At 42.7% G+C, this 25,454-nt stretch overlaps 1 protein-coding gene across 3 annotated transcripts in view; it reads left to right on the top strand.

Annotated features, from left to right (window-relative positions):
* Positions 1-25,454, top strand: part of myo5c (myosin VC) — a 104,232-nt gene that overhangs the window by 7,894 nt on the left and 70,884 nt on the right. For all 3 annotated transcript variants that reach the window (XM_080214170.1, XM_080214171.1, XM_080214169.1), the window contains exons 2-8: positions 8,638-8,748; positions 16,788-16,959; positions 17,059-17,203; positions 18,028-18,184; positions 21,274-21,417; positions 23,032-23,113; positions 23,606-23,713. In XM_080214170.1, coding sequence (XP_080070296.1) covers positions 8,638-8,748; positions 16,788-16,959; positions 17,059-17,203; positions 18,028-18,184; positions 21,274-21,417; positions 23,032-23,113; positions 23,606-23,713 — 919 coding nt within the window. The remainder of the gene's footprint in view (positions 1-8,637; positions 8,749-16,787; positions 16,960-17,058; positions 17,204-18,027; positions 18,185-21,273; positions 21,418-23,031; positions 23,114-23,605; positions 23,714-25,454) is intronic.

Raw genomic sequence — 25,454 nt, 5'->3', positions numbered from 1 at the left:
CAGTCGATAAGGGACTGGCCCCAGGTATTCTTTTTAAATATCTTGCGTATCAATGCAAGTTTGAGTTGCTACTTTCTGGTTTGACTCCTTCATAACAACCATTGAACTCCAAAAATAAATTAATTGAACAAAGTACTTTGTGATGTTTGGATGCTGTGTTAGTTTCTTTACTCTTTCTATTGATTTGATTTATTATTGTCACATTAACATACAGTGAAAAGTATTTTTCTTGCACGCTATAGACAAAGCATACCATTCATAGAGAAGGAAAGGAGAGGGTGCAGAATGTAGTGTTACGGTCATAGCTAGGGTGTAGAGAAAGATTAACTTTAATATTAGGTAGGTCAATTCAAAAGTCTGATGGCAGCAGGGAAGAAGCTGTTCTTGAGTTGGTTGGTACGTAACCTCAGACTTTGGTATCTTTTTCCTGACGGAAGAAGGTGGAAGAGAGAATGTCTGGGGTGCATAGGGTCCTTGATTATGCTGGCTGCTTTTCTGAGGCAGTGGGAAGTGCAGACAGAGTCAATGGATGGCATAATTCATTTAACTTTGTAAGCTGAGTTGGATATTAAGCATGCAATCAGATTATGACATATATTTTTAAAATATCAGGATAAAATTTAAGCCAATTGCTTAATTTTATCACTTCACTGATCTGCTTGTAAATAAATTTTTAAAAATCGATAAAACCTTGATGCAAAAATTGCGGCCATAAGTGTATTGTAAGCTTTTTGGTCCGCTGTTGTTGTGTATTATGCAGTCGAAAGTAGATGATGATCTGCACTGTTTGAACCCAGGATTCATTTCTATGCCAGATCTCAGACGTTTCTTTTTATTTATTCGTGTGAGTGTCATTGAACAAAGAACAATACAGCACAGGAACAGGCCCTTCGGCCCTCCAAGCCTGTACCGACCATACTGCCCGACTGAACTAAAACGCTTCATCCTTCTGGGGACCGTATCCCTCCATTCCCATCTTATTCGCATTTACTGGAAGTGAGTGCATTGCTGTGGGAGTCACGTATAGGCCAGACTGGGGAAGGGTAGCAGATTTCCAACCCGAAAGGGACATTAGTGAACCAGATGAGTTTTTTAATGACGATGGTTATCATTAGATTTTGAATTCCAAATTTTTATTGAATTTCACCATCTGCTGTGATGGGATTCGAACTCAGGCCTCCACATTACTAATACAGTGACGATAGCATTATGCCACCACCTCCCCAAGAGGAAAACAAGTATACCCAACCATGTACTCGGAAAGGTTATCAACTCAGAGATACAACCTCTGAAGACAATGCAGCCTATCACAAACCATTTATAAAGAGCATCAGTCATTAAAAACTGAAAATGCTGGAAAATCTCAGCAAGTCTGATAGCATCAGTGAGAGAGAATGGACCCAATGTCTTTGAACCTTGGTCTATTCTCTCTCCACAGATGCTGTATGTTTTTGCTTCAGATTCCAGCATCTGCAGTATTTTGCCTTAGTTATTGAAAACTGTTATTCCTATTCCCCAACCTGATAAATAATGCCACCAAAGATCTAAGACCGTGGCAACTAATTAAATGAAGATATATATTTGTAAATACCATGTGAACCAAGTGTATATATCCATAGAATCCCTACAGTGCAGAAGCAGGCCATTCAGCCCATCGAGTCTGCACCAACCACAATCCCAACCTTTCGCGTAACCCTATAGATTTATCCTCCTCATCCTCCTGATGTCAGGGCTAATTTAGCATCGCCAATCAACCTAACTCGGGAGGAAACCAGAGCACCTGAAGTTAAACCCACGCAGGCATGGGGAGAACGTGCAAACTCCACACAGACAGTGACCCAAGGCCAGAATTGAACCCGTGTACCTGGCACCGTGGGGCAGCAGTGCTAACCACTGTGCCACCATGCCACCCTGTAAATCTAACCATGTGTAGAGCAATGCAAAACCATGTAAATTTGTCAATAGAATAAATGCATCTGGTAAAACAAACTGGGTATAAAATGGAAATATGGACCTACAGTATTTGTAACCCAAATGAAGAAATTTTGATCAGTTTGTAGCAAATGTTGTACACTACATATTCCTAAACTCACCACAAAGTGCATCACTCTCATTAGTTTTGTTCTATCATTTGCTAATTGATCAAACCAGATGATCGTGTGGGCAGATGGGTTAACCTCTGCCATTATCATGTGAAAGTGAACTAATGTTGGCAACATGAGATTTGGTTCTATTTAGTCAAAATGTTTTGGAGGTTTGGGGACAGTTAGAAACCTCCTGACCTGGTGACCATCTAACCTATCGCAACTGGCTCACAACCACCCCCAAGCCCCCAGCCACAATGTCTCACCCATCCTTAGTGTGTCGGTTATGTGCTTGTTCAATCTCACATAAGCCTTCTGCAAAATATCTCTGTGTGGTGTGGTTCATTGTTTGAATCTAGGTATTGGTTGATTTTTTTCAAAGCCAGACAGTCCACAAAAGAGGACTTAGAAATATTTTATCAATCAAAGGAGCCTGTCTGACACTGAGGGAATTAAACAGAAAAGAATGATTGGCTGAGATCTTCACATAAACGTCACATCCCACATTGAGTCATAGAATCATAGAGGTTTACAGCATGGAAACAGGCCCTTTGGCCCGACTTGTCCATGCTGCCCCTTTTTTAATCACTAAGCTAGTCCCAATTGCCCTCATTTGGCCCATATCCCTCTACAGCAATCCTTACCCATGTAGCTGTCTAAATGCTTTTTAAAAGACAAAATTGTATCCATTTCTACTACTACCTCAGGCAGCTTGGTCCAGACACTCATCACTTTGTGTGTGTGAAAAAATTGCCCCTCTGGACCCTTTTCTATCTCTCCCCTCTCACCTTAAACCTATGCCCTCTGGCTTTAGCCTCTCCTACCTTTGGGAAAAGATGTTGACTATCTAGCTGATCCATGCTTCTCATTATTTTGTAGACTTCCATCAAATTACCACTATGTTCCAGGGAAAAAGGTCCCTGTCTGTCCAGCCTCTCCTTATAACTCAAACCATCAAGTCCCAGTAGCATCCTAGTAAATCTTTTCTGTGCTCTTTCCAGTTTAATAATACCCTTTCTATAATAGGGTGACCAGAACTGCGTATAGTATTCCAAGTGTGGTCTTACCAATGTCTTATCCAACTTCAACTTCCCAGTATCCTGATGTTGATTGCTGCTTAGGTAGTAATTACAATAGATGGAAGATAGAGATTTTGATGGACGCTAAAGATTTTGATCTCAACAGTAATAGTGAAAATTAGAGAACTCTGAAAATCACAGATCAGATTAACAATAATAGTTACATCAGCATCACATGTTTAGCATGTACAATAGTAATAACTATTGCATTCTGGATTAATAATCTAAACTTAATTTTGGGTTCTACAAAGCCCATGGTGATAGATGCTAAGAAAAAGGCAAAATATTGCAGATGCTGGTATCTGAAACAAAATAGAAAAGGTTGGAAAATCTCTGCAGGTCTGACAGCCTCTGTGGAGAGAGAATAGAGCTAATGTTTCAAGTCAGGATGACCCTGTGTCAGAGCTGAAGACGAGGAAAATGGGATACTATAAGAGTGAGAGGGGTGGAGGGTTGCTATAATAGATAAGGATGGCATAGACAAAGGAAATGTAAATGGTGATAAAGGCTAGGAATGGTGCTAAGAGCATCCATTGGAATGTGTAAATGGCAGAACAAAGGTACAGAGTGTAGGAATGTGACAGATTGCCCTAGTGGGATTGGGGTGGTGAAACAAAACAGAAAGCAAGATTTTAGAAGTGGGAAAAGAAAAATAAGAATATAAAGTAATAAAAATGGATTAATAAGATGAAAAGAAGAAATGAAATAAAATAAATTTGAAATAAAATGCTCTGAAGTTGTTGAACTCAAAGTTCAGTCTGGAAGGCTGTAAGGTGCCTAATTGGAAAATGAGATGCTGTTCCTCCTGTTTATACTGGGTTTCAGTGGAGCATTAGAAAAGGCCCAGGATAGACATGTGGACAGGAGAACAGTGTAGTGTGTTGAAATGGCAAGCAACAGGAAGGTCTGGCTCTTTCCTGCAGATGACCAAAGGTGCTCTGCAAAGTGATCACCCAGACTGTATTTGGTCTTTCTGATGTAGAGTAGATCGTGTTGGGAACAGCGAATGTAGTAGACCAGAGCAAAGGAGGAGAAACGTTAGCTCTATTCTCTCCCCACAGATGCTGTCACTCCTGCTGAGATTTTCTGATATTTTCTGTTTTTGTGATAGATGCTAGCATTGGATAGATTCCAATGCCAGGATTAAGTTCAAGACATGACATTTAGGTTTAAGTAGATAATATTGGTGATCTGTGAAGCCAACTCGAGCGTCTCTTCGTGCATATCAGAATCAAATGGGCTTTAATGGTTAGAATATACCAGCTACAAGAATTAATAGATGTTGGGGAATCCCTGATACAAAATGTTCATGCCAGATTTTCCTGCTTGCGGAAGAAGTCAGTGACTGAACACGGAAAGGTATGGTAACTGAGCTTACATTTTATCCGAGTGCGCTGGTACTTCTAATGGTGAATGTGGCTATGATGCAGTCTTAAAGAGGTAAGGGTGAATGTATTAAAGAGTATCCAGCAGAGAAAATCTGGGAAATTGAAACTCCGAGGTACCAGGAGAATGTAAGGTATCGCATCAAGTATTTTTGTTTCCCGTACCTTTTAGGAATTACAGCAAAGCTGTAACTCTGTGGTAATGTGGAATCTAAATCCATAAAACACGTCATTGTTGTTACACACAGCTGTGAAAAGAGGAAGTAATAAGAAAATACATATGCTAAATTTGAGAAACACCCAGACTCAGAATAGAACAGCCTTGTACTTAAGGAGGGAGTCAACCACATTGTTAAGGAAAAAATCATGTGCATGTTTATAAAAGGTGTATACAGTAAACTGGAGAGTGTAGGAGTATCTGGAGATCCCGCAAAGTAAGGACTAAATATCTAGAGCCACTTCTCACTGGAAGTCAACAATGAAGAAACCTTGATGTTGACCTTGACGTTTAAGGGGAGACGATGGCCTAGTGGTATTATCACTAGATTATTTAACCCAGAAACTCAGCTAATGTTCTGAAGACCCGGGTTTGAATCCCACCCTGGCAGATGGTGGCATTTGAATGCAACTAAAAAAAAACTTGGGGTTAAGAATTTACTGATGATCTTGAAATCATTGATTGTCAGAAAAACTCAGGAAATCTGCCATCCTTACCTGGGCTGGCCTATATGTGACTCCAGAATCACAGCAGTGTGGTTGACTCTCAACTGCCCTCTGAAATGACCTAGCAAGTCACTCAGTTGTTCAAGAAGGCCCATCACCACCACCTTAGGGACAACTAGGCTTGGGCAATCAATGTTGGCTAGCCAGCAACGCCCATATCCCATGAAACAAAACGTGGCAGGTTTTCTTTATACCTGTAGTGTTCAGCTATTACAGTGTAGTTTTGGGTGTACTTCAAAGCAAAGGTACCAGAAGTGACATTAATTTGAAGTTCAGATCAGTGAATCTGTGTTATATTTTATTTATCCATGGGATATCAGCATCACCAAGATGTGTAGCTCGTACCTCAGGAAGGTGGAGATGAGCCACCTTCTTTAATCTGGGTAGTCTATCTGATGTGGGTGCATCCACGGTGCTGTTCGATGGGAATTTCCAGGATTTTGACCCAGAGGTGATATAGGAATGACGATATATTCCCAGGCCAGGCTGATATGTGACTTGGAGGTTACTTGGAGGTGATGGTGTTCCTTCTTCTTGGCAGGAGAGGTCACAGGTTTGAAGAGTGCATTTGAATTAAGATAAAGCTCACTGGACCACATCCAATCGGTCATCTCAAAAGGTGTCCAAGTCTCTTTCACGTTTTTGTTTGGATTTTTTAATGTGCTGTACATCAAAAATGAATGGCCTGTGAATGGAACTGTGTGCATTGAAGTCGGCACATGTGGAGGTGTCTCCTGGCCTGGCAGAATGCAACACAGAATCAATTGTAGTCAATATTATAATCTGTCGAATGAGTGACACTTTACAGATAACCGTGTGGTGTATATGTTGGTGGAGGGGGGGTGGGGGGGGGAGGGGGGAGGGGGGAGGGGGGAGTTGGGGGGGGGAAGCTGGAACTTGCTGGGCCCAATAGCACCTCCCATCCTGTCAGGAGTATTTCACTCCAACGGGGTTTAGAATAGCTCCCCACATTCAGGGTAGCAGGAGAGCCTGCCAGCATGAGGGGGGGCAATCAGGGCCCCCCCCTGCGGGGATTGGGTGGTGGGTAGGTGGTGCCCCCTAGGCATGGGCATCTTGTCAATGCCAGTCTGTGCCCCTGGCACTGCCCAAGGGGCAAAGTGCCCATGTCAAGGGGGCACCTTGCCACTGCCCACCAGGCATGAGGCAGTGCCAAGGGAGTGGGGCCTATTTGTGGGCAGGGCCACAGGGTGATCGGTGGGGAGGGGCGCCTTTGGAAGAATTGCCCCCTATATTTGTAACTGTGTGTAATACAGTATAATAAATAAACCAGAAATAATTTAACAAGTACAGAGTTGGTTTTATTGCTAAAACTCACTCCGGTTCAGATGCAGAAGTAATTAACAAAATGTATAAAATATGTCCAACTACCCACTGATGCAAAAACAACCCACACCCCCTTCCATCTGCCCCTCAAGCATGCAAAAGAGAAATAAAACCCTGCAGAGTATCAGATCTTAAAACTTGGCCAAGTGAAGAGTAAAGTCAGAAGAAAGAATTATTCCCGGGTTGTCCGATTGCTTATTTACAGCTAAAGGGTCTCTTTCCACAAGAGCTTCTGGTACTTAGACTTGTCACTGGAGCAGTCATGGCTAGTTGATTTTTCTTCCTCCTGGAGACTGGTTTTGATTCAGAATCCTGCTCCAAGAGTATTGGTTTGCATCAATGAGGCCTTCTGGTGGGTTTTCAAATCACAAACAGCTCAGTTTTGATGAGAGATATTTCAGAGAGAGGGACTGACGCCTTCCTGTTCCTGTGGCAGTCTCGATCTGACCATTGGTTCAGATCCAGTATATTTTACACACCAAAAGCAGGATCGTGTGACCCTGTCTCTGGTTTCAATCTCAACTTATCTTAGCCATTGTCTCCGAGAGCTCCGTGGACTCTGTGTCTTCATAAAGCAGATTGTGTCCTTCGCAAAGGCAGTAGTGTGGGCCTGTGTGCTTTGCTTAGGAAATGTGTTCTTTTCAAAAGGTTCAATATATATAGATGCAGTAAAACCCTGATTTTACCACTCCGATTTAGCTCAAATTCGGATATAACGCAATGAATCATTGGACTTTTTTTTGCTCTTCTGGGGAACTGAAAAGTATATTGTCAGTTGCGAATATTTGTCCATCGCATTTGAACTTTATTTTGTAAAAGCTTCCATTCTCACGCCATTAAATAAAGATTAGGAAAGATAAATACTTGGTTTGGTTCCGTTATCTTCATTTATTGTAATCTAGATTGTCACGGAGGTGAGGGGGAGGGTCCACTGCATTTCCCCAGCAACCAAATACACCGTGATATTGTATTCCAGCACTGCCGCTAGCATTCAGGACCATTGAGTGCGCTGGGAGATAAGATCAGATTTCCATGTCTCCTTTTCATTTTAATTCCACAAGATTTATATCCAATAATCCATAAGTTTTCATTTATACCAGATAAGCCATGCACTATCTCCTTGCAATTCTAACCATCCTTCCGCTGTTATGGCAATTAAAGCAGAAATATTCATTAGCTGAAGACTGTCATTTTATACATACACAACTACAGGAAGTGATGGTAAAACTGAACAACTTAGACACAGTTTTCCAAGGGAAGATTAAGACAGGAATGTTTAAATATAGATTCACATCGCTCGCACTGCTTTCTGCCTGTGAATGTGCTGCATTCCACTGTGTGAGGTCCGCAGCTTACTGTCAATGAAGTTATTGAAAAGGGAGTTGCAGATTTGTTGGCCTGGTGATGACTTGCAGTTGTTGGAATCTTTTTCCCCTGGATCATGGCTGCCAACAGCAAGCAATCCATCCCCAAAACCTACTCTTCCTGATATCATTCGGAGCTGAACAACCAAATGCCTCAAACCTCGCCACCAACCGAATATTCTTACCTAATCTATCCCAATTTGTACAGCACTCGGAAAGCTTGGCAGCATTCATGAAAAAGTGGTTCGCTTGAGTGACGAGCCATCAATCAAATTACCCCGATCAAATGAACCCCGATTTAGCGCGACCCCGCTTTTTTCGCAATAACATTTTACGGACCCCCAACCATCGCGTTATAACGGGGCCGCACTGTATATACATGTCTATAATGACATGAATTAACCTAACATATCTACATAATTGCATAATATCAGGCAAAAACGCAACAGTAATTAACAGTATACTTTCCACTATCCACACTTGGTTTGTCCATGACTAGGTACACGGGAGCATTCAAACATTCATGTTTATAAAGCATCTTTGACACAGTAGTTGATTCAAACTGCATCGCGCGGGGCGAAGTGGGGATTAGGCAGAGGGATGGAGAATATACTGAGACTGTCTGAAAACGTGACCTTTTTTTTACTCTGTTTTACAGTACAATAGTGTTTGGATTCCTGACCCTGATGAAGTCTGGATATCAGCCGAGATCACCAAGGACTATAAAAATGGATCTGATGTACTACATCTGCAGTTGGAAGATGGCACTGTGAGTTGACAAAAATGCAAAAACAAAAGTGATTGATTGGATTTTCAGGTCGCTCGCAAAGTCGTTTAACAAGAGTTTTCTCATTAGATATTTGCTGTGCAGTGCCAGCCAAGGCTCAATTGATAGCGTTCTTGTTTGCCAAGTTTGTGGTGAATTCAAGTCCCGCTCCAGGACATGAGCACAAAATAAAATGAGAGCCGATATCCCAGCGCAGTACAGAGGAAGTGCTGCAGTGTCAGAGGTGTGATGTCTTGGTTGAGATGTTCACCAGAGGTCATGTCTTCTCCGGTATATGTCAAAGCTCCCACGGCGCTAGTTCCAAAAACAGCAAGGAATACCTTCCCCCACATTCTGACCAAAATCTATCCTTTAATCAACATCACAAAAATAGATTGTCGGGCCGTTATCATATTGCTGTTTGGTGAGGTTGCCTCGTGCAAATTATCTGTTTGAAAGTCTCCTTTTGGAATACGCTTTTGGTCCTGAGTGCTGACTATCATCATTTGAATTTGTCTGGAGGCCTTGAAACAGGGACTGCAGGTTTAGCACCTGATTCGACTCAGTTTTCCTGGAAGGCTGGAAGGTCAGCTCCACCCAACCATTTCCACTGAAGGTGTGGACTGTGCTGCCTTGGTTCAGGATGACTCAGGGACTGAGTGAAAGGGTGTGCAGGATCCTGGGTGCAGTACTGAACATCCGAGTGGAGGAGGCCCAATGGCAGAAGGATGTTGTGGTACAGGGTGAGAGTCCCAATCCTGTCCAACCTCATGCCCTCCTGCTATTCTTCCTGCAGACCTGGCAAAGTGGCGATGACTCCAGCCCTCCCTTTCCCATTATTACCCATGTAAGGTATCCAAAATGTTTGATCGGTGAATATCCATTTCGCAGATTAGACAGCAGAAGACGTTGTGATGATTCACAACCATTTTATTGTCTGTAGTTCAGTGTGAAAAACAGTTTCCACTCTTCCCTTCTGGATCTGCTCCCTGTCCAGAAGCAACTCCTCCACCGGGGAAAAGTATAGGCTTGAACGAGCATTTCTCACTCTCAATTCACTCTGAAGCAAGATCTGTTTTATACTTAGAGGGAGCTGCACCGTAAAGCACTTAACAAGAGAAGTTCACTCACGCAGTGCTGCTTCTAGTGGCATTATGTTGACTTGTGTTAATTCCAGTCGAGGTAAAATAGTCACCAAGAAATCCAACAGGATATTCAGAAGAAACTTCTTTACCCAGAGAAGGATGAGAATGTGGAACTTGCTACCACAGCAAGTGGTTGAGGTGAATAACATGGATATATTTAAGAGGAAATTAAATAAACATCAAGGGGGAGAAAGGAGTGGAGGGTAATGCTGCTATAGTTGAAGAGGAACGTTGAACGGAAGTTAGAGTAGAAGTTTGTTAGTATTTGGGCTGAAAGAATATTAAGTTTAGAAATGGGTCAGTATAATTCTACAGAAGAGCAAAGTGGAGAAATCAAATTCAGATCGCTTGTTCCACCTGTGATGTTAGTGTACCTTTAAGAAAGTTTTTTTTTAAAGTCATGATCTCTGCAGCTCTCAAGCTTCAGTGTTTTCTTACCTCACAGCTGATGTCATTGTCTTGACTGCAGATGTCCTTTTATTGCTAATTAAATGGGGTCTGTTTATTTTAGCTCTGGGTTGTTTTACAATTTTGCATTGTTGGGAGCACAGTCTTGTGTTTCTGGATGGTTTCATTTTCCTTTCCAGTGAGTTTAAGGTGTCGTTTTCTCTTTGGCTGCTGTTTAGTCAGAGTTGAGTTTTAGAAGGGACAGCAGGCTGAAAACTCTCTTTCTCTCTCTCTCTCTCTGTCTCTCTCTCTTTCTCCCCCTCGTTTTGGAAATTCTGCAGGTATCTGAAAGCAAGGCCTTGCCTTTTTGAAGGGGTAATCTGTTGTTGTGACTGGACCAGAGTCTATGTGGGATTCTGGGGAGATGTTTTGACTTCAGACTGTTCTGGGTGTGTCAAGAGGACTACTAGAACTTACAAGACCAAGAATTTTCAATTCTCCAACCAAAGGGCTGTATTCCAGTATCACATGAGCATTAGCCTTGGCTGTGTTGAACCTGTTTAAAGGGTTTTGTCGATGGTAAGGTTTGTTTGGTTGGAACATTTTAGGTATATTTGTTGAGGGTTATACATTATTGTGGTTGTTTTGTTTCTGTTTGTAACTGATAAAAGTTATTGCTAATTTTCTCTCCATACATGTTAACTATATTCTTAAATAAAGTTTGTTTAAGAAAAGCTCTCTAGTGGATCATTTGAATCATACCTGAAGTGAACATCTCATGCTCACTTAGTCAAATTTAAGTTGAAAAACTTATCCAAGTGGACTCCATTAGAACACCTTGGAGGAGAATTTCACAGTAATTTCATTGCAGTGTTAATGTAAGCCTTACTTGTGACTAATAAATAAACTGTACTTCAGTTTTGGACCCGAACCATAACATACCCAAAGAGTTAGCACTGGCAGAAGTACATTGGAGCAATGCTGCTATTTCTGTAGTTCCATGGCACCATTTTCAGTTGATGAATAATGTACTGTATTTTTCTTCGTAATTTGCTCAAAGGATGTGAGCATTGCAGGCGTGGCCAGCATTTATAACCCATCACTAATTATCTATGAGATGATGCTGGTGAGCTGCCTTGTTGAGCTGATGCAATCTCTGTGCTATAGGTACATCCACACTGCTGTTTGACAGGGTGTTCCAAGACTGTTCTCTTTTATTTCTTTATTGTCTTTATTTTTCTTTCCCCCTCCCCCCCCCAACTTTTTCCCCGTATTTTGTGCCACCTTCTTTACCTTCTCTTCCTCTTTGCTTCCCCTTACCCCTTTTTTCTCAATTTTCCCTCTCTCCCACCCATTCCCTTCTCCCCCCACATCTTCATCTGTCACAGTTTACCCTCTGATTTCAGCTTCTCTGCCCCTTGGCCATTCACACCTTTTATTCTCTCCATGGGCTGCCATTAGCAGCCTTTCCCCTGGTTTCTGTGGCTATGACTCATCTTTCATTCCCTTCCCCTGCAGTATAAATAACTCCCATTTTCTGTGCCTCTTAACTTTGACGAAGGGTCATCTGGACTCGAAACGTCAGCCCTTTCCGCTCCTTACAGATGCTGCCAGACTTGCTGAGATTTTCCAGCATTTTCTCTTGGTTTCAGATTCCGGTTTCTGCAGTAATTTGCTTTTGTTCCAGGATCTTCATAGTGACTGAAGGAATGGCGATGTATTTCCAAATCAGTGTGACTTTAAGGAAAACTTGCAGGTGGTGGTATTCCCATGCACCTGATGCCCTTGTCCTTCCAGGCAGTCGAGGTCACATGCTCGGCAGGTTCCGGAGTGCATCTTTGGGATTGTACACGCTTGCGTAGCCAAGTTGTGTCTGGAATGGAGAGAGTGAATGTTTGCAGTTGAGGGTGGGGTGCTGATCTACACTATTTGAGTGTTACTGGAGCTGCACTCAGGCAATTGAGAAGTTTTCCATCACATTCCTGACTCGATAAGAAGTCTCACATCAGGTCAAAGGTTTATTTGGTATCACAAACTTTTGGGGCGCTGTTCCTTCATCAGGGGAGTGTCCCTGACCTCCATTACCTGACTGCATCTTACTCATCTTATCACGTGTGAATTACCCTTTTAAACTTCATTTCTTTGTGATTTATGACAAAAGACAAAGTGAGGTTTTTCCAGTAATTTGATTTTCTATCATTTAGTCAACTCATAGAATCCCTACAGTTCAGACGGAGGTGATTCAGCCCATCAGGTCTGCACTGACTCTCCAACACAGCACCTTACCCAGACGCACCCCATGTCCTACGTAAGAGCATAAAACTCGGAGCAGGAGCAGGCCATCTGGCCCCTGGAGCCTGCTTCACCATTCAATAAGATCATGGCTAATCTTTTTGTGGACTCAGCTCCACTGGTCCACCCGCTCACCATGGCCCTTAATTCCTTTGCCGTTCAAAAATATATCTATCCTTGCCTTAAAAACATTCAGTGAGGTAGCCTCAACTGCTTCACTGGGCAGGGAATTCCACAGATTCACAACCCTTTGAGTGAAGAAGTTCCTCCTCAACTTAGTCCTAAATCTGCTTCCCCTTATTTTGAGGCTATGCCCCCTGTTCTAGTTTCACCCACCAGTGGAAACAACTTCCCTGCTTCTATCTTATCTGTTCCCTTCATAATATTTTATGTTTCTATAAGATCTCCCCTCATTCTTCTGAATTCCAATGAGTATACCCCAGTCTACTCAGTCTCTCCTCATAAGTCAATCCTCTCAACCTAGTGAATCTCCTCTGCACCCCCTCCAGTGCCAGTATATCCTTTCTCAAGGAGACCAAAACTGTACACAGTACTCCAGGTGTGGCCTCACCAGCACCTTATACAGCTGCAACATAACCTCACTGTTTTTAAACTCCATCCCTCTAGCAATGAAGGACAAAATTCCATTTGCCGCCTTAATTACCTGATGCTCCTATCCCTGTAACACTGTGCATTTACCCCAGTAATCAACCTAAGATCTCGGAATACTAAGGGACAATTTTACATTTATTTTATTTTTCATTTTATTTATTTATTAGTGTCACAAGTAGGCTTACATTAACACTGCAATGAAGTTACTGTGAAAATCTCCTAGTCGCCACACTCCGGCACCTGTTCGGTTACACTGAGAGAAAATTTAATATGGGGAATGCACTTAACCCACATATCTTTCGGACAGTGGGATGAAACCGGAGCATCTGGAGAAAACCCATGCAGATACAGGGAGAACGTGCAGACTCCGCACAAACAGTGACCCAAGACTGGGAATCGATCCCAGGTCCCTAGCACATTGAGGCAGCAGTGCTAACTGCCGTGCTGCCATGGCTAATCCACTAACTTGCACATTTTTGGACTGTGGGAGGAAACCAGAGCACCCGAAGGAAACCCACGCAGACACAGGGAGAATGTGCAAACTCTACACATCAGTGACCCGAGTCCAGAATTGAACCCGGATCCCTGGTGCTGTGAGGCCACAGTGCTAACCACTATGCCACTATGAATTTAAATTGCATTATTATATTTTTAATTCAGCAGTTGCATAACAATTTATAAAAGCTGGAATGGACTGTGTCTGAACACAAAATACAAATATATTAAGAAGTTACTTCAGATAAACTGCATTATTTTCAAAATCTCACAGAATAGGGCATTTATTGCAGGTTTGAAGATCCCACGGTTTCTCCTGAATATGGATTAATGCAGTTACTTTACCATTTGTTCAAATCATGAATACTATCAGTTACAGTTGTGATTATGATGGTCACAGTGATATTTGACTGCTTATTAAGGAAAGGAGTCAAGGAATTCCATTATAATACTGATTTATCATCCGTTTACTATTTCTTCGAAATGACTTCAGGAAACAAGTTAGACCTTAGATTCTGACGAAATTATCCAGATTCGAAACGTTGGCTCTATTCCCTCTCCACAGTTGTTCTCAAACCTGCTGAGGTTCTTCAGCACTTTCTGTTTTTGTTTTGGATCCGCTTGTTGTTTTTTGGCCGTAGATTCTGATGTATTGCAGAGTTTACTCATTATTATGTAATTTAAGTTTATTGAAATATACCAAAAAACACCGAAACACTGCCTGACCATTTGACAGGCATTGTTCATGAGTTTAACCTGTGTACAGGATTATATACAGACGTAAATATGCAATTACCAGTCAAACAAGTTATTCTTCCTATTCCCTCTTCTTTGAGTTAAGTCTTTCACATCCATAGACAATGTGGGCGGAAACATAGTTCAAATGTTTGAGTTTATCAAACGTTTAAAGCTCATGTGAATTGTTGTCGTTGTTACTCCACCCACACCCAATGGTGCACGAAGCAGACTTTCATCTGTTCTCATAGCGAGGTTATTCCTGTAACAGGTTGCTAGCCTGTTGCCAGAGGCTTATAGCTTGAGGGGCATCACTTTGCATCAAACATGACTGGCCAGACATCTCTCCCACTCTTACAGCAAGCCATAGGTGTGTGTTTGATAGGATTTTGCAGGTTGACACTCAACCTTTTGGCACTTTGAGCTTGCCCTACCATTCATTATGATCATGGCTGATCATCCAGCTCAGTAACCTGTTCCCGCTTCCCCCCCTATGTCGAATCATGGAATCCTACAGTGCAGAAGGAGGCCATTTGGTCTATCAAGTCTGCACTGACCACAATCCCACCCAGGCCCTATCCCCATAAACCCCTGCATTTACCCTATCAAGACCCCCTGACACTAAGGAGCAATTTAGCATCCCCAATCAACCTAACCCACACATCTTTGGACTTTAGGAGGAAACTGGAGCACCCAGAGGAAACCCATGCAGACAAGGGGAGAACATGCAAACTCCACACAGAGTGACCCAAACCGGGAATCGAACCCAGATCTCTGGCACTGTGAGGCAGCAGTGCTAGCCACTGTGCATCCTTTGCTCCCTTGAGCCCCAAGAGCTGTACTTAACTCCTTCTTGAAAACATACCTCAACTGCTATCTGAATGCATCTTCCTTGGCCATTAAGTTGTGGGGTGGGTCTCGAAGCTGACATGAAATGTTATGTGTAATTTGAATGTCAATGCTCCCAGTCATGCTAACATTACTAATTAGAAATATTTTAGAAATTCTTAACAATCTTTTAACTCATTATAAAAATTAATTTCTGTTCCGTTCAGTAAGACATTCTTTACTCATTGTAATCACTTGAATTGTAAATAGCTCCAATTACTTCCTCTTACACGGGCTTGTCTGTATACCCACTGTAATAATGCAGTTCACAGAAACTGCATTTGGATTTGATGTAAATAATGCTTATAGGGGTGGCACAGTGGTTAGCACTGTTGCCTCACAGCGCCAGGGACACAGGTTCGATTCCCGGCTTGGGTCACTGTCTGCATGGAGATTACACATTCTCCCCATGTCTGCGTGGGTTTCCTCCGGGTGCTCCGGTTTCCTCCCACAGTTGAAAGATATGCAGGGTAGGTGAATTGGCCATGCTAAATTCTCCCTTGGTGTTCCCGAAAAGGCGCCAGAGCGTAGCAACTAGGGGATTTTCACATTAACTTCATTGCAGTGTGAATGTAAGCCTACTTGTAACTAATAAAATAAACTTCATGCAATATTGTTGCTGCTTAGGACTGTTTGTATCGTGCAAAGTAGTAAAAATAAGAAAAATAAATTATATGCTTCAAATTAGTCGACACACCCTTGCACCTGTGATTTAAAAATGTCCCACTCTTCCATGTATCATGTCACATTCTCCCCGTGTCTGTGAGGGTTTCCTCTGGGTGTTCCGGTTTCCTCCCACAGTCCAAAGGTGTGTAGGTTAGGTGTATTGCCCATGCTAAATGTCCACTTACTGCCCCAAGGTGTGTAGGTTAGGGGGATTAGCAGCGGTGAGTGTGCAGGGTTACAGGGAAATTGGGGAAGAGGGCCTTGGTCAAAATACTCTGTCAGAGAGTCATTGCAGACTCAGTGGGCCAAATGGCCTCCCCTGCACTGTAGGCATTCTATGAAATCTATATTGTAGGACATACCACAGTTGTAATAAAGAAATGTTCTACGTTCTATGGTTCAGGCAGCAGTGGTTAGCAATGCTGCCTCACAGCTCCAGAGACCTGAGTTCAATTCCCAGCCTAGGTCACTGTGCGGAGTTTGCATGTTTTCCCCGTGTCTGCATGGGTTTCCTCTGGGTGCTCTGATTTCCTCCCACAGTCCGAAAGACGTGCTGGTTAAGTGCATTGGCCATGCTAAATTCTCCCTCAGTGTACCCGAACAGAGTGTGGCGACTCAGATTTTCACGGTAACTTCATTGCAGTGTTAATGTAAGCCTACTTGTGACGAATAAATAAACTTTAACTTTATGTGCTCAAAGTAACTGGCTTCTTCAGCCATTGTAGGGCAGCTTTAATCTCCTTCAGTGTTCAATAGTTGCAAACCCTTTGCAAAGGTAAATGTCATGCACCCTGACTTTCTCGTTTGATTTGAACATTTTAGGAATTGGAATATCCGATCGATCCAGTTAGGACACTACTGCCACCTCTCCGGAACCCTGACATACTGGTGGGTGAAAATGACCTCACGGCACTCAGCTACCTGCATGAACCAGCGGTTATGCATAACCTCAAAGTGCGTTTTGTGGACTCCAAACTCATCTACACTTACTGTGGTGAGCAACGCAGCTGCATAACAGATATCACGACACCTTGTTGGAAATTCTCTCTCAAACTTGGGTAATGATAACCGTTGGCACTGATTTTTGTTTTAGGTATCATTCTTGTGGCTATAAATCCGTACAGAGAGATACCAATCTATGGAGATGCCATCATCCATGCTTACAGTGGGCAGAATATGGGCGATATGGATCCTCATATCTTCGCTGTGGCTGAGGAAGCTTATAAACAAATGGCCAGGTCAATTTTTCCAACCCATTGATTCAGTATAAATGTAGAAACTTATTTGCCAGCAATAGTTTTGTGTATAAATTTATTGTATGACCCATATATACATTTTGCTATCAAAAAATATAGTGATACAATTCAATTAAAATTCAATGATACGTAAGAGACAAGAATGGTTTTGCAATAATACGGTCTCATTTTCCTGTGTCTCACTCCTTTCTTTTGGTATTTAACTGCATTGTATTATGATACCTATTTTGCCACCTAAGTACCAGGCTGTCTGTACCGATGGCATGGTTAACCTCAGCATGCATGCTCCTGCAGTGTCTCTCTACTGCTGTCTAGCTAGTTGGGACTTTACTATTTAGTTTCACTCTTACCAATCCAGTCTGGAGTCATGGATCCTGACTGTGCAGAAGGAGGCTATTCGGCCCATTGAGCCTGCACGGACAACGATCCATCCAGGCATTTTCCCAGTAACCCCATATATTTACCCAGCTAATCCTCCTGACACTAAAGGGCAATTTAGCACGGCCAATCCACCTAACCAGCACATCTTTGGACTTTGGAAGGAAACCCATGCAGACACAGGGAGAATGCACAAACTCCACACAGACAGTGACCCAAGCCGAGAATTGAACCCGGGTCCCTAGTGCTGTGAGGCAGCAGCGCTAACCACCATGTCACCGTGCTGCCCTATTTGTTTCTGTTTGTTTCAGTCTTTTAATTTGTTAACCTCAACATCAAAAGATAATAAGTGGTTTTATTTTTAGTTATATATAAATTAGATTAAGGTATGTTGCATAATGTCTTCTTGCCATGTTTCCGAATGTTAGGAAGAATAGGAACCAGTCTATTATTGTAAGTGGAGAATCGGGTGCCGGGAAGACGGTGTCTGCTCGATACGCTATGAGGTATTTTGCCACCGTTAGTAAGTCCAGTAGCAAGGCTCGTGTGGAAGATAAAGTCCTTGCATCAAACCCTATAACAGAGGTAAGAAACAGCAAAGTGTCTCTAATAGTTAAGAATGGTAATAGCTGGGAAGGATCTCGGAAGAAATGATAACCCTTGAGTTTACATTATCCGCCCCATTCCATTACAACAGCGCAATTGTCCCGTTTTTTTACTTTTCTGTGATGGGATGTGAGCATCCTTTCCTTCCCTAAAGGACATTAGTGGACGAGGTGTGTTTTAACAATCAATGATAGCAGCATTGACATCTTTACTGAAAGTGGCTTTCAATTCCAGGTTTTTAATTCATTGATTTTAAATTCCACCGGCTGCCAGTGTGGGAATTGAACTTGTGTCCCCGGGACCATTAGCCTGGTTCTCTGGAGCACTTGCCCAGTGATACCATCACCTCTCCTAATGCCATGTGTAACATGTATTAACATGTCACAATATACATCAATGATTTGGATGAGGGAACACGAAACTCGAAGAATAGGAACCAGTCTATTATTGTAAGTGGAGAATCGGGTGCAGGGAGGATGGTGTCTGCTCGATATGCTATGAGGTACTTTGCCACCGTTAGTAAGCCCAGTAGCAAGGCTCGTGTGGAAGGTAAAGTCCTTGTATCAAATCCTATAATCGAGGAAATAAGCAGCAAAGTGTCTCTAATAGTTAAGAATGTAATACCTGGGAAGGATTTCGGAAGAAATTGTAACCCATGAGTTTACCATTATCCAATTCATTCCATAGTTAATTACGAAGCGCATTTACTCCGTCGATGAGAATGTGGGTGGTGAGGAGGATATTAAGAGGCTTCAAGGTGATTTAGACAAGTTGAGTGAGTGGGTAAACACATGTCAGATGCAGCATAATGTGGATAAGTGTGAATTTATCCTCTTCAGATGTAGAAACAGAAGAGCAGAGTATATTAAATGGAGATAGATTGGGAAATGTTGATATACAAAAGTACACAAGTCACTGAAAGCAAGCGTGCAGGTACAGCAAGCAGTTAGGAAGGTGTTGGCCTTCATTGCAAGAGGACTTGAGCACAGGAGCAAGAATGTCTTACTGCAGATTTGCAGGGCCTTGGTGAGACCACACCTGGAGTATTGTGTACAGTTTTGGCGTGAGGAGAGATTGTGGCGTGAGGAGAGTTTGGGTCGACTGGGCTTGTATTCACTGGAAATTAGAAGAATGAGGAGGGACCTAATTGAAACGTTTAAAATCCTGACTGGGTTGGACAGACTGGATACAGAGATGTTGTTTCCTCTGGCTGAGGGTCTCCAGACCAAGGGGTCACTGTCTCAGGATACGGGGTAGGCTGTTTAGGTCTGAGTTGAACCTGTGAATTTCTCTACCACAGAAGGCTATGGCCTTCAAATCACTAAATATATTTAAGAAGGAAATAGATAGATTTCTACGCGCTAAAGGTGTCAACGAGTTTGAGGAGAGAGCAGGTGTGTGACATTGAGATAGAGGATCAGCATGGACATATTGAATGGCAGAGCAGGCTCGAAGGGCCAAATGGCCTACTCCTGTTTCTGCTTTCAAAGTTTCAGGCTGAAACCCTACCGTCTCGCCTGGCCCGGAATCAGGGCAGGCGAGGCTTCCAGAACGGAAACCTCCATTGGCCTCGGACCGGACTTTACGATCGTGCCCAAGAGAGGCTGTAGACTCCCACCCTCTATGTTGAATGTAAATTTTAAAAGTTTTGTTTTAGCTAACCTTTTATACCATCAGGGGCAGTTGGTGTTAGTTCTAATTATCGGTATAATCTACATGCCTGATGGACAGTGATAGTCACTTTTTGGGGCTAGTGATTATGATATAACCAGAGATGGTTCTTCACAGAATGTTCCTCCGATATATTAACATCATACTGGCTAAAGTTAAGCTTGGAGTTGATATTGGTGATAGATATCGGAAAGGGTAAATATCCCTCTATAAATATTATTAGAGCTAACTGCCCTTAAAAAGGATAAGAAGTCTCACAACACCAGGTTAAAGCCCAACAGGTTTATTTGGTAGCACAAGCTTTCGGAGCGTTGCTCCTTCAGGTGAGTGAAGAGTTGTGTGCACAAACAGGGCATATATAGAACCAGGCTCAATTTACAAGATAATGATTGGAATGCGTCTTTACAGGTAATCAAGTCTTAGAAGTACAGACAATGTGAGTGGAGAGAGGGTTAAGCACAGGTTAAAGAGATGTGTATTGTCTCCAGCCAGGACAACCAGTGAGATTTTGCAAGAGATTTTGCAAACTGGGATCTTGGGTTCATGTCACACTATCCGTAATCCGCACAACTTGCCTGGTCTTGCAAAATCACTGAAGCTCCAATGCCTCGATGATGGAGGAAGGCCAGCCTTTACTTTGAATCTGTGGTCAGGGCTAGGCTTTCAGGTGTCTTTAGGCCCCGCTTCTCAAGAATGATGGAACAAAACACACCCCCTGCTTTTTTATTTGACAAAGCGTCAGAAGATCTGGAGAGAAAACCTGGCTGTTTCTCTGGGGGTGAGGGAAACAGGCCTGTTTTCAGTCAGAACCCGACACTTTGCCATTATTTGGGAAAATACTGCCACCCATGCTGTCTATCTTTAACTCAGAGTAGTCTTCCCACTCTGAAAATGTTTTTAATTATCCAGTATATAATAAGGAACGTTTTATTATACAGGACAGGATGCCTTTTCCTTTGTACAAGATAAATGAACTGTAAACAACTTCAAACAGAGAGTTCTCATCGATGAATGTTGTTAAATTGACATTCTTTAATGTATTAATGTTTTAATTCAAGCATCACTTCAGTGAAAGAAAGTTTCCATTGATCCACTTTCTCTTAAAAGGTTTATTATCAGTGTGCCCCGATAGATCTTTAGAAATGGTTTGATTGCAGATATCAAATGCATGGATTGCTGTAGCAATGTGTCTTTGTTTCCAGTAGGAAGCCTTAACACCAGGTTAAAGTCCAACACTTTACGAGTATTAGTTATCACGAGCTCACCTAATGAAGGAGCAGTGCTCCGAAAGCTCGTGATAGCAAATGAACCTGTTGGACTTTATAACCTGGTATTGTGAGACTTCTTACTGTGCCCACCCCAGTCCAACCCCGGTATCTCCCTATCTTTGTCTCCAGGCTATCGGAAACGCAAAGACGACACGCAATGACAATAGCAGCCGCTTTGGTAAATATACAGAGATCAGTTTCGATAACCGATACCGAATCATCGGTGCAAATATGAGGACGTACCTGCTGGAAAAGTCGAGGGTGGTGTTTCAGGTAAGAATGATATTAAGGTTAGAGGGTGTTAATATCTCATCGATTACATTGTTGGGGTTGGCCCATGTCAATTACATTGTTAAGGTTAAACAGGTCACGGGTCTTGAGCTTGTCGATCATTTATTCTGGACCAAGGTGCCATCAACAAATCCAGGCAGCAGGCAGTCTGACCTCACTGTCACTACCGTGGCTATATTTGTGGCCAGGTAACCCTGAAGAGGAATCAGGTTTCCAGAGACTGGTGGGCACTACAAGGGCTGGGGCGGTAACAACATTATACTTTTATTAATTAACTTTCCTTTGACATTTTGATTTTAGTTAAACTAGGGGCTTCACCCCCCCCCCCCCCCCCCCCCTCTCATTTTGTTCAATTTATTGATTTTTGTTTCATTAACAAGAATATAAACAGGGGATAGCTGGGGCACTAGGTTGAGTAGCAGCAGAACTGTGATATTCTCTGAGTAAAAATCTCTCTCAGTAAACTAAGTTCATAAATCACAGTGCAGAAGGCAGCCATTCGGCCCATCAAGTCTGCACTGACAACAATCCCACCCCAGGCCCTATCCCCACAACCCCACACATTTACCCTGCTAATCTCTCTAACCTACACATCCCGAGACACTAAGAGTCAATTTAGCATGGCCTGTGCACCTAACGAGCACGTCTTTTGGACTGTGGGAGGAAACCGGAGCACCCAGAGGAAACCCACACCAACACGGGGAGAATGTGCAAACTCCACACAAACAGTGTCCCAAGCCGGGAATTTAACTCGGGCCCTTAGAGCTGTAAGACAGCAGTGCTAACCACTGCGCCACGGTGTTCACAGTGCCAAACCAAGGTAGCACAGTGGTTAGCACTGCTGCTTCACAGTGCCAGGGACCCCAGTTCGATTCCTGACTTGGGTCACTGTCTGTGCAGAGTCTACATGTTCTCCCCGTGTGTTTCCTCCGGGTGTTTCTGTTTCCTCCCACAGTCTAAAAGATGTGCTGGTTAGGTGCATTGGCCATGCTAAATTCTCCCCTGGTATATCCGAACAGGCGCCAGAGTGTGGCCACTAGGGGATCTTCACAGTAATTTAACTGCAGTGTTAACCTAAACCTATTTATAACACTAATAAATAAACTTTTAAATGGGGAAATATAGGGTCCTCAAGCTCCCAGATAATTGATAAAGGTACAAGGTTTGAACTTATCTGCTTTGTTTGCAAGGAATGCAAAGTGAACTTTGCATGTAATGATTGGTTTTAATGTGTTGATGATGACATTTCTATCTAGTAACAGATATAGTTTTAATTCATTTTTTTCTAAAATAATTAATTGATCTATACTTCTAACTAGTTGAACCACTCTGAATCTAACAGGCCAGCACACACTGAATGAACTAGGATATTGAAGGAAATTCCAACTGGATAACCTCATTTCTTTCACAGCTTTGTATTCCAATGTAGTGCAAAATCACTCGTTAATCTTCTGTATCCTACTTTTGTGCAAAGATCTTATTTCAACATCATTGTAAAGTGCGGTCTTATGGTATCTAATGTCAGTTCATATCAGTGCACTTGTTTGTACTTGGCCCTATTGTAACGCGATTCCAACTTCCATTTAATGAATCTAGGCTGAAAATGAGAGAAATTACCACATATTCTACCAACTCTGTGCTTCTGCTGATCGACCTGAGTTCAAGCATCTGAAATTAGGTAGGCATATTAATAGCTTACTGTCTTGACAAATCTGTATCATAGGAACTTTATTATTCTGTGTACAGTACTGGTGAGGGCCTGTGTTATAGCTTTGGCACAGTGGTTAGCGCTGCTGCCTCACAGTGCCAGGGACCCGGCTTCAATTCTGGTCTTGGGTCACAGTGTGTGTGGAGTTTGCATGTTCTCCCCGTGTCTGCGTGGGTTTCCTCTGGGTGCTCCGGTTTCCTCCCACACTCCAAAGGTGTGCAGGATGATTGGCCATGGAGAATTCCCCCTTAGTGTCAGGGGGATTAGTCGGGTAGATATGTGGGGTTACGGGGATAGGGTCTGGGTGGGAATGTAGTTGGTGCAGGCTCAATGGGCCACATGGCCTCCTCCTGCTCTGTAGGGATTCTGTGATACTTTATAATTAGGTCAAGTTCTTGTGAAATAAGACTTCCGTAAGTTGTCATGAACGTTTTCTGATTTGATGTTTTAAATTGTTTACAGGTCCTGCAGAAAACTTCAATTATGTGAACATGGGTGGGAATTCTGTCATTGACGGTGTTAATGATCAAACCGACTTTATCGAAACACAAAAGACATTTTTACTGCTGGGTGAGTGAACACAAAGACGCAGCTTCCCAGATAGGAAACTGTTCCAAACTCAGCAAGGATTCCGCGCTGGGTTAACTGAACTCAGCTGCACCAACCCGACAATTTGTGTCAGCATCTTAAGAGGTGAAAATCAGCTCCGATTCCTGCTCCTGTTCACCTATCCTGCGGGAAAGTATATCGTGAGATATCGAGTGAGACTGGGCATCAAACTGGCAAGAATCATAGAATCCCTACGGTGCAAAAGGAGGCCATTCAGCCCATTGAGGCTGCACTGATAACAATCCCACCCGGGCCTTATCCCCGTAACCCCACATATTTACCCTGCTAATCCCCCTGACACTAAGGAGTAATTTAGCACAGCCAATCAATCTAAACCCCCACATCTTTGCAAATGTACACCTCCATCCTCCCCTTAGCAAGGCTCACTGTGGAAAGAAAAATAACTACCTGAGTGAGTTGCCAAAATGCAGCTAAGATTGTGCAACCATAATCCAATGTAGAAATGGGAGTAGCGCAGAGATTTATGAATGTCTCTTAATGAATGAGTGAAATGTATTTCACGTTTTTCCATGTGGTATTTCTAACTGAAACTTAATGAGAGAATTTTAAGCCCACCTCTCTGGGAAACCAGGTTGGAAGGCTGGTAACTTGGACCGTGCAACAATCCGACTGCATTGTCGTGAGACACCTGCTGAAGACAAAACTTTTAAATATATATTTTATATATAATATATTTTAACTGGAGGATATATTTTAACCCAAGGAATCTTTGGGGCTTTTTTGGCTGGGCCAACTTAACAGCAAGATGGACATGAACCAGAAGAGACTAAATGAAACCAAGTTGGTCTTTTTCCTATTGATCCCCATGGGGCAGAGATGCTTCCTCCCATTCCCAAGACTACAAGGCCCTCCCAACACCTTCCCCCCTTGTAGATTATTTATCTTCAGGTCCCCTCTACAGCCCTGCTACTTCCTGGTATCCTGCTCCTGTCTACCAGCTAGCTTTTTTGATTTGATTTATTATTGTCCCATGTATTAATATACAGTGAAAAGTATTGTTTCTTGCACGTTATGTGGACAAAACATACCGTTCATAGAGAAGGAAACGAGAGTGTGCAGAACGTAGTGTTACAGTCTCATTGGGATGTAGAGAAAGATCAACTTAATGTGAGGTAGGTCCATTCAAAAGTCTGACGGCAGCAGGGAAGAAGCTGTTCTTGAGTTGGCTGGTTCGTGCTCTCAGACTTTTGTATCTTTTTCTCGATGGAAGAAGGTGGAAGAGAGAATATCCGGGGTGCGTGGGGTTCTTAATTATGCTGGCTGCTTTGCTGAGGTAGCGGGAAATGTAGACAGAGTCAATGGCTGGGAAGCTGGTTTGTGTGATGGATTGGGCTACATTCACTCCTTAAGATTTGGGCCGGAGTGCTGGCAGGGTCTACGCAGATGGAGCTGGGAGTTAAAGTCTCCTTGTGGCATGGAGGACAAGCAGTTTGCCATGCACCTCAACTCCCATCCACAGTTTTCAGTTGATATTGAAAATCAAGGCTTAAAACCTATGTACATTTCCGTAGTTGTAGAACTATTTTTTAAACTAGGTAATTGCCACTGATATATTTTAAATTGGACTAGATCCCAAACTAATCTTCTTTAAAATGTTTGGTTTGCATCGTATTAGCAAAAGCAGGGTTCTCCACTAAATCTAAATTTCATTAGGTGCTGAGGTACTTAAATGGTAATCTTT

Source organism: Carcharhinus amblyrhynchos, chromosome 28, assembly GCF_965287045.1.
Source record: "Carcharhinus amblyrhynchos chromosome 28, sCarAmb.v2.hapA, whole genome shotgun sequence".
Classification (NCBI taxonomy): Eukaryota; Metazoa; Chordata; class Chondrichthyes; order Carcharhiniformes; family Carcharhinidae; genus Carcharhinus; species Carcharhinus amblyrhynchos.
The sequence above is the reverse complement of the archived record's forward strand: the minus strand, read 5'-3'. Positions and strand labels throughout refer to the sequence as shown.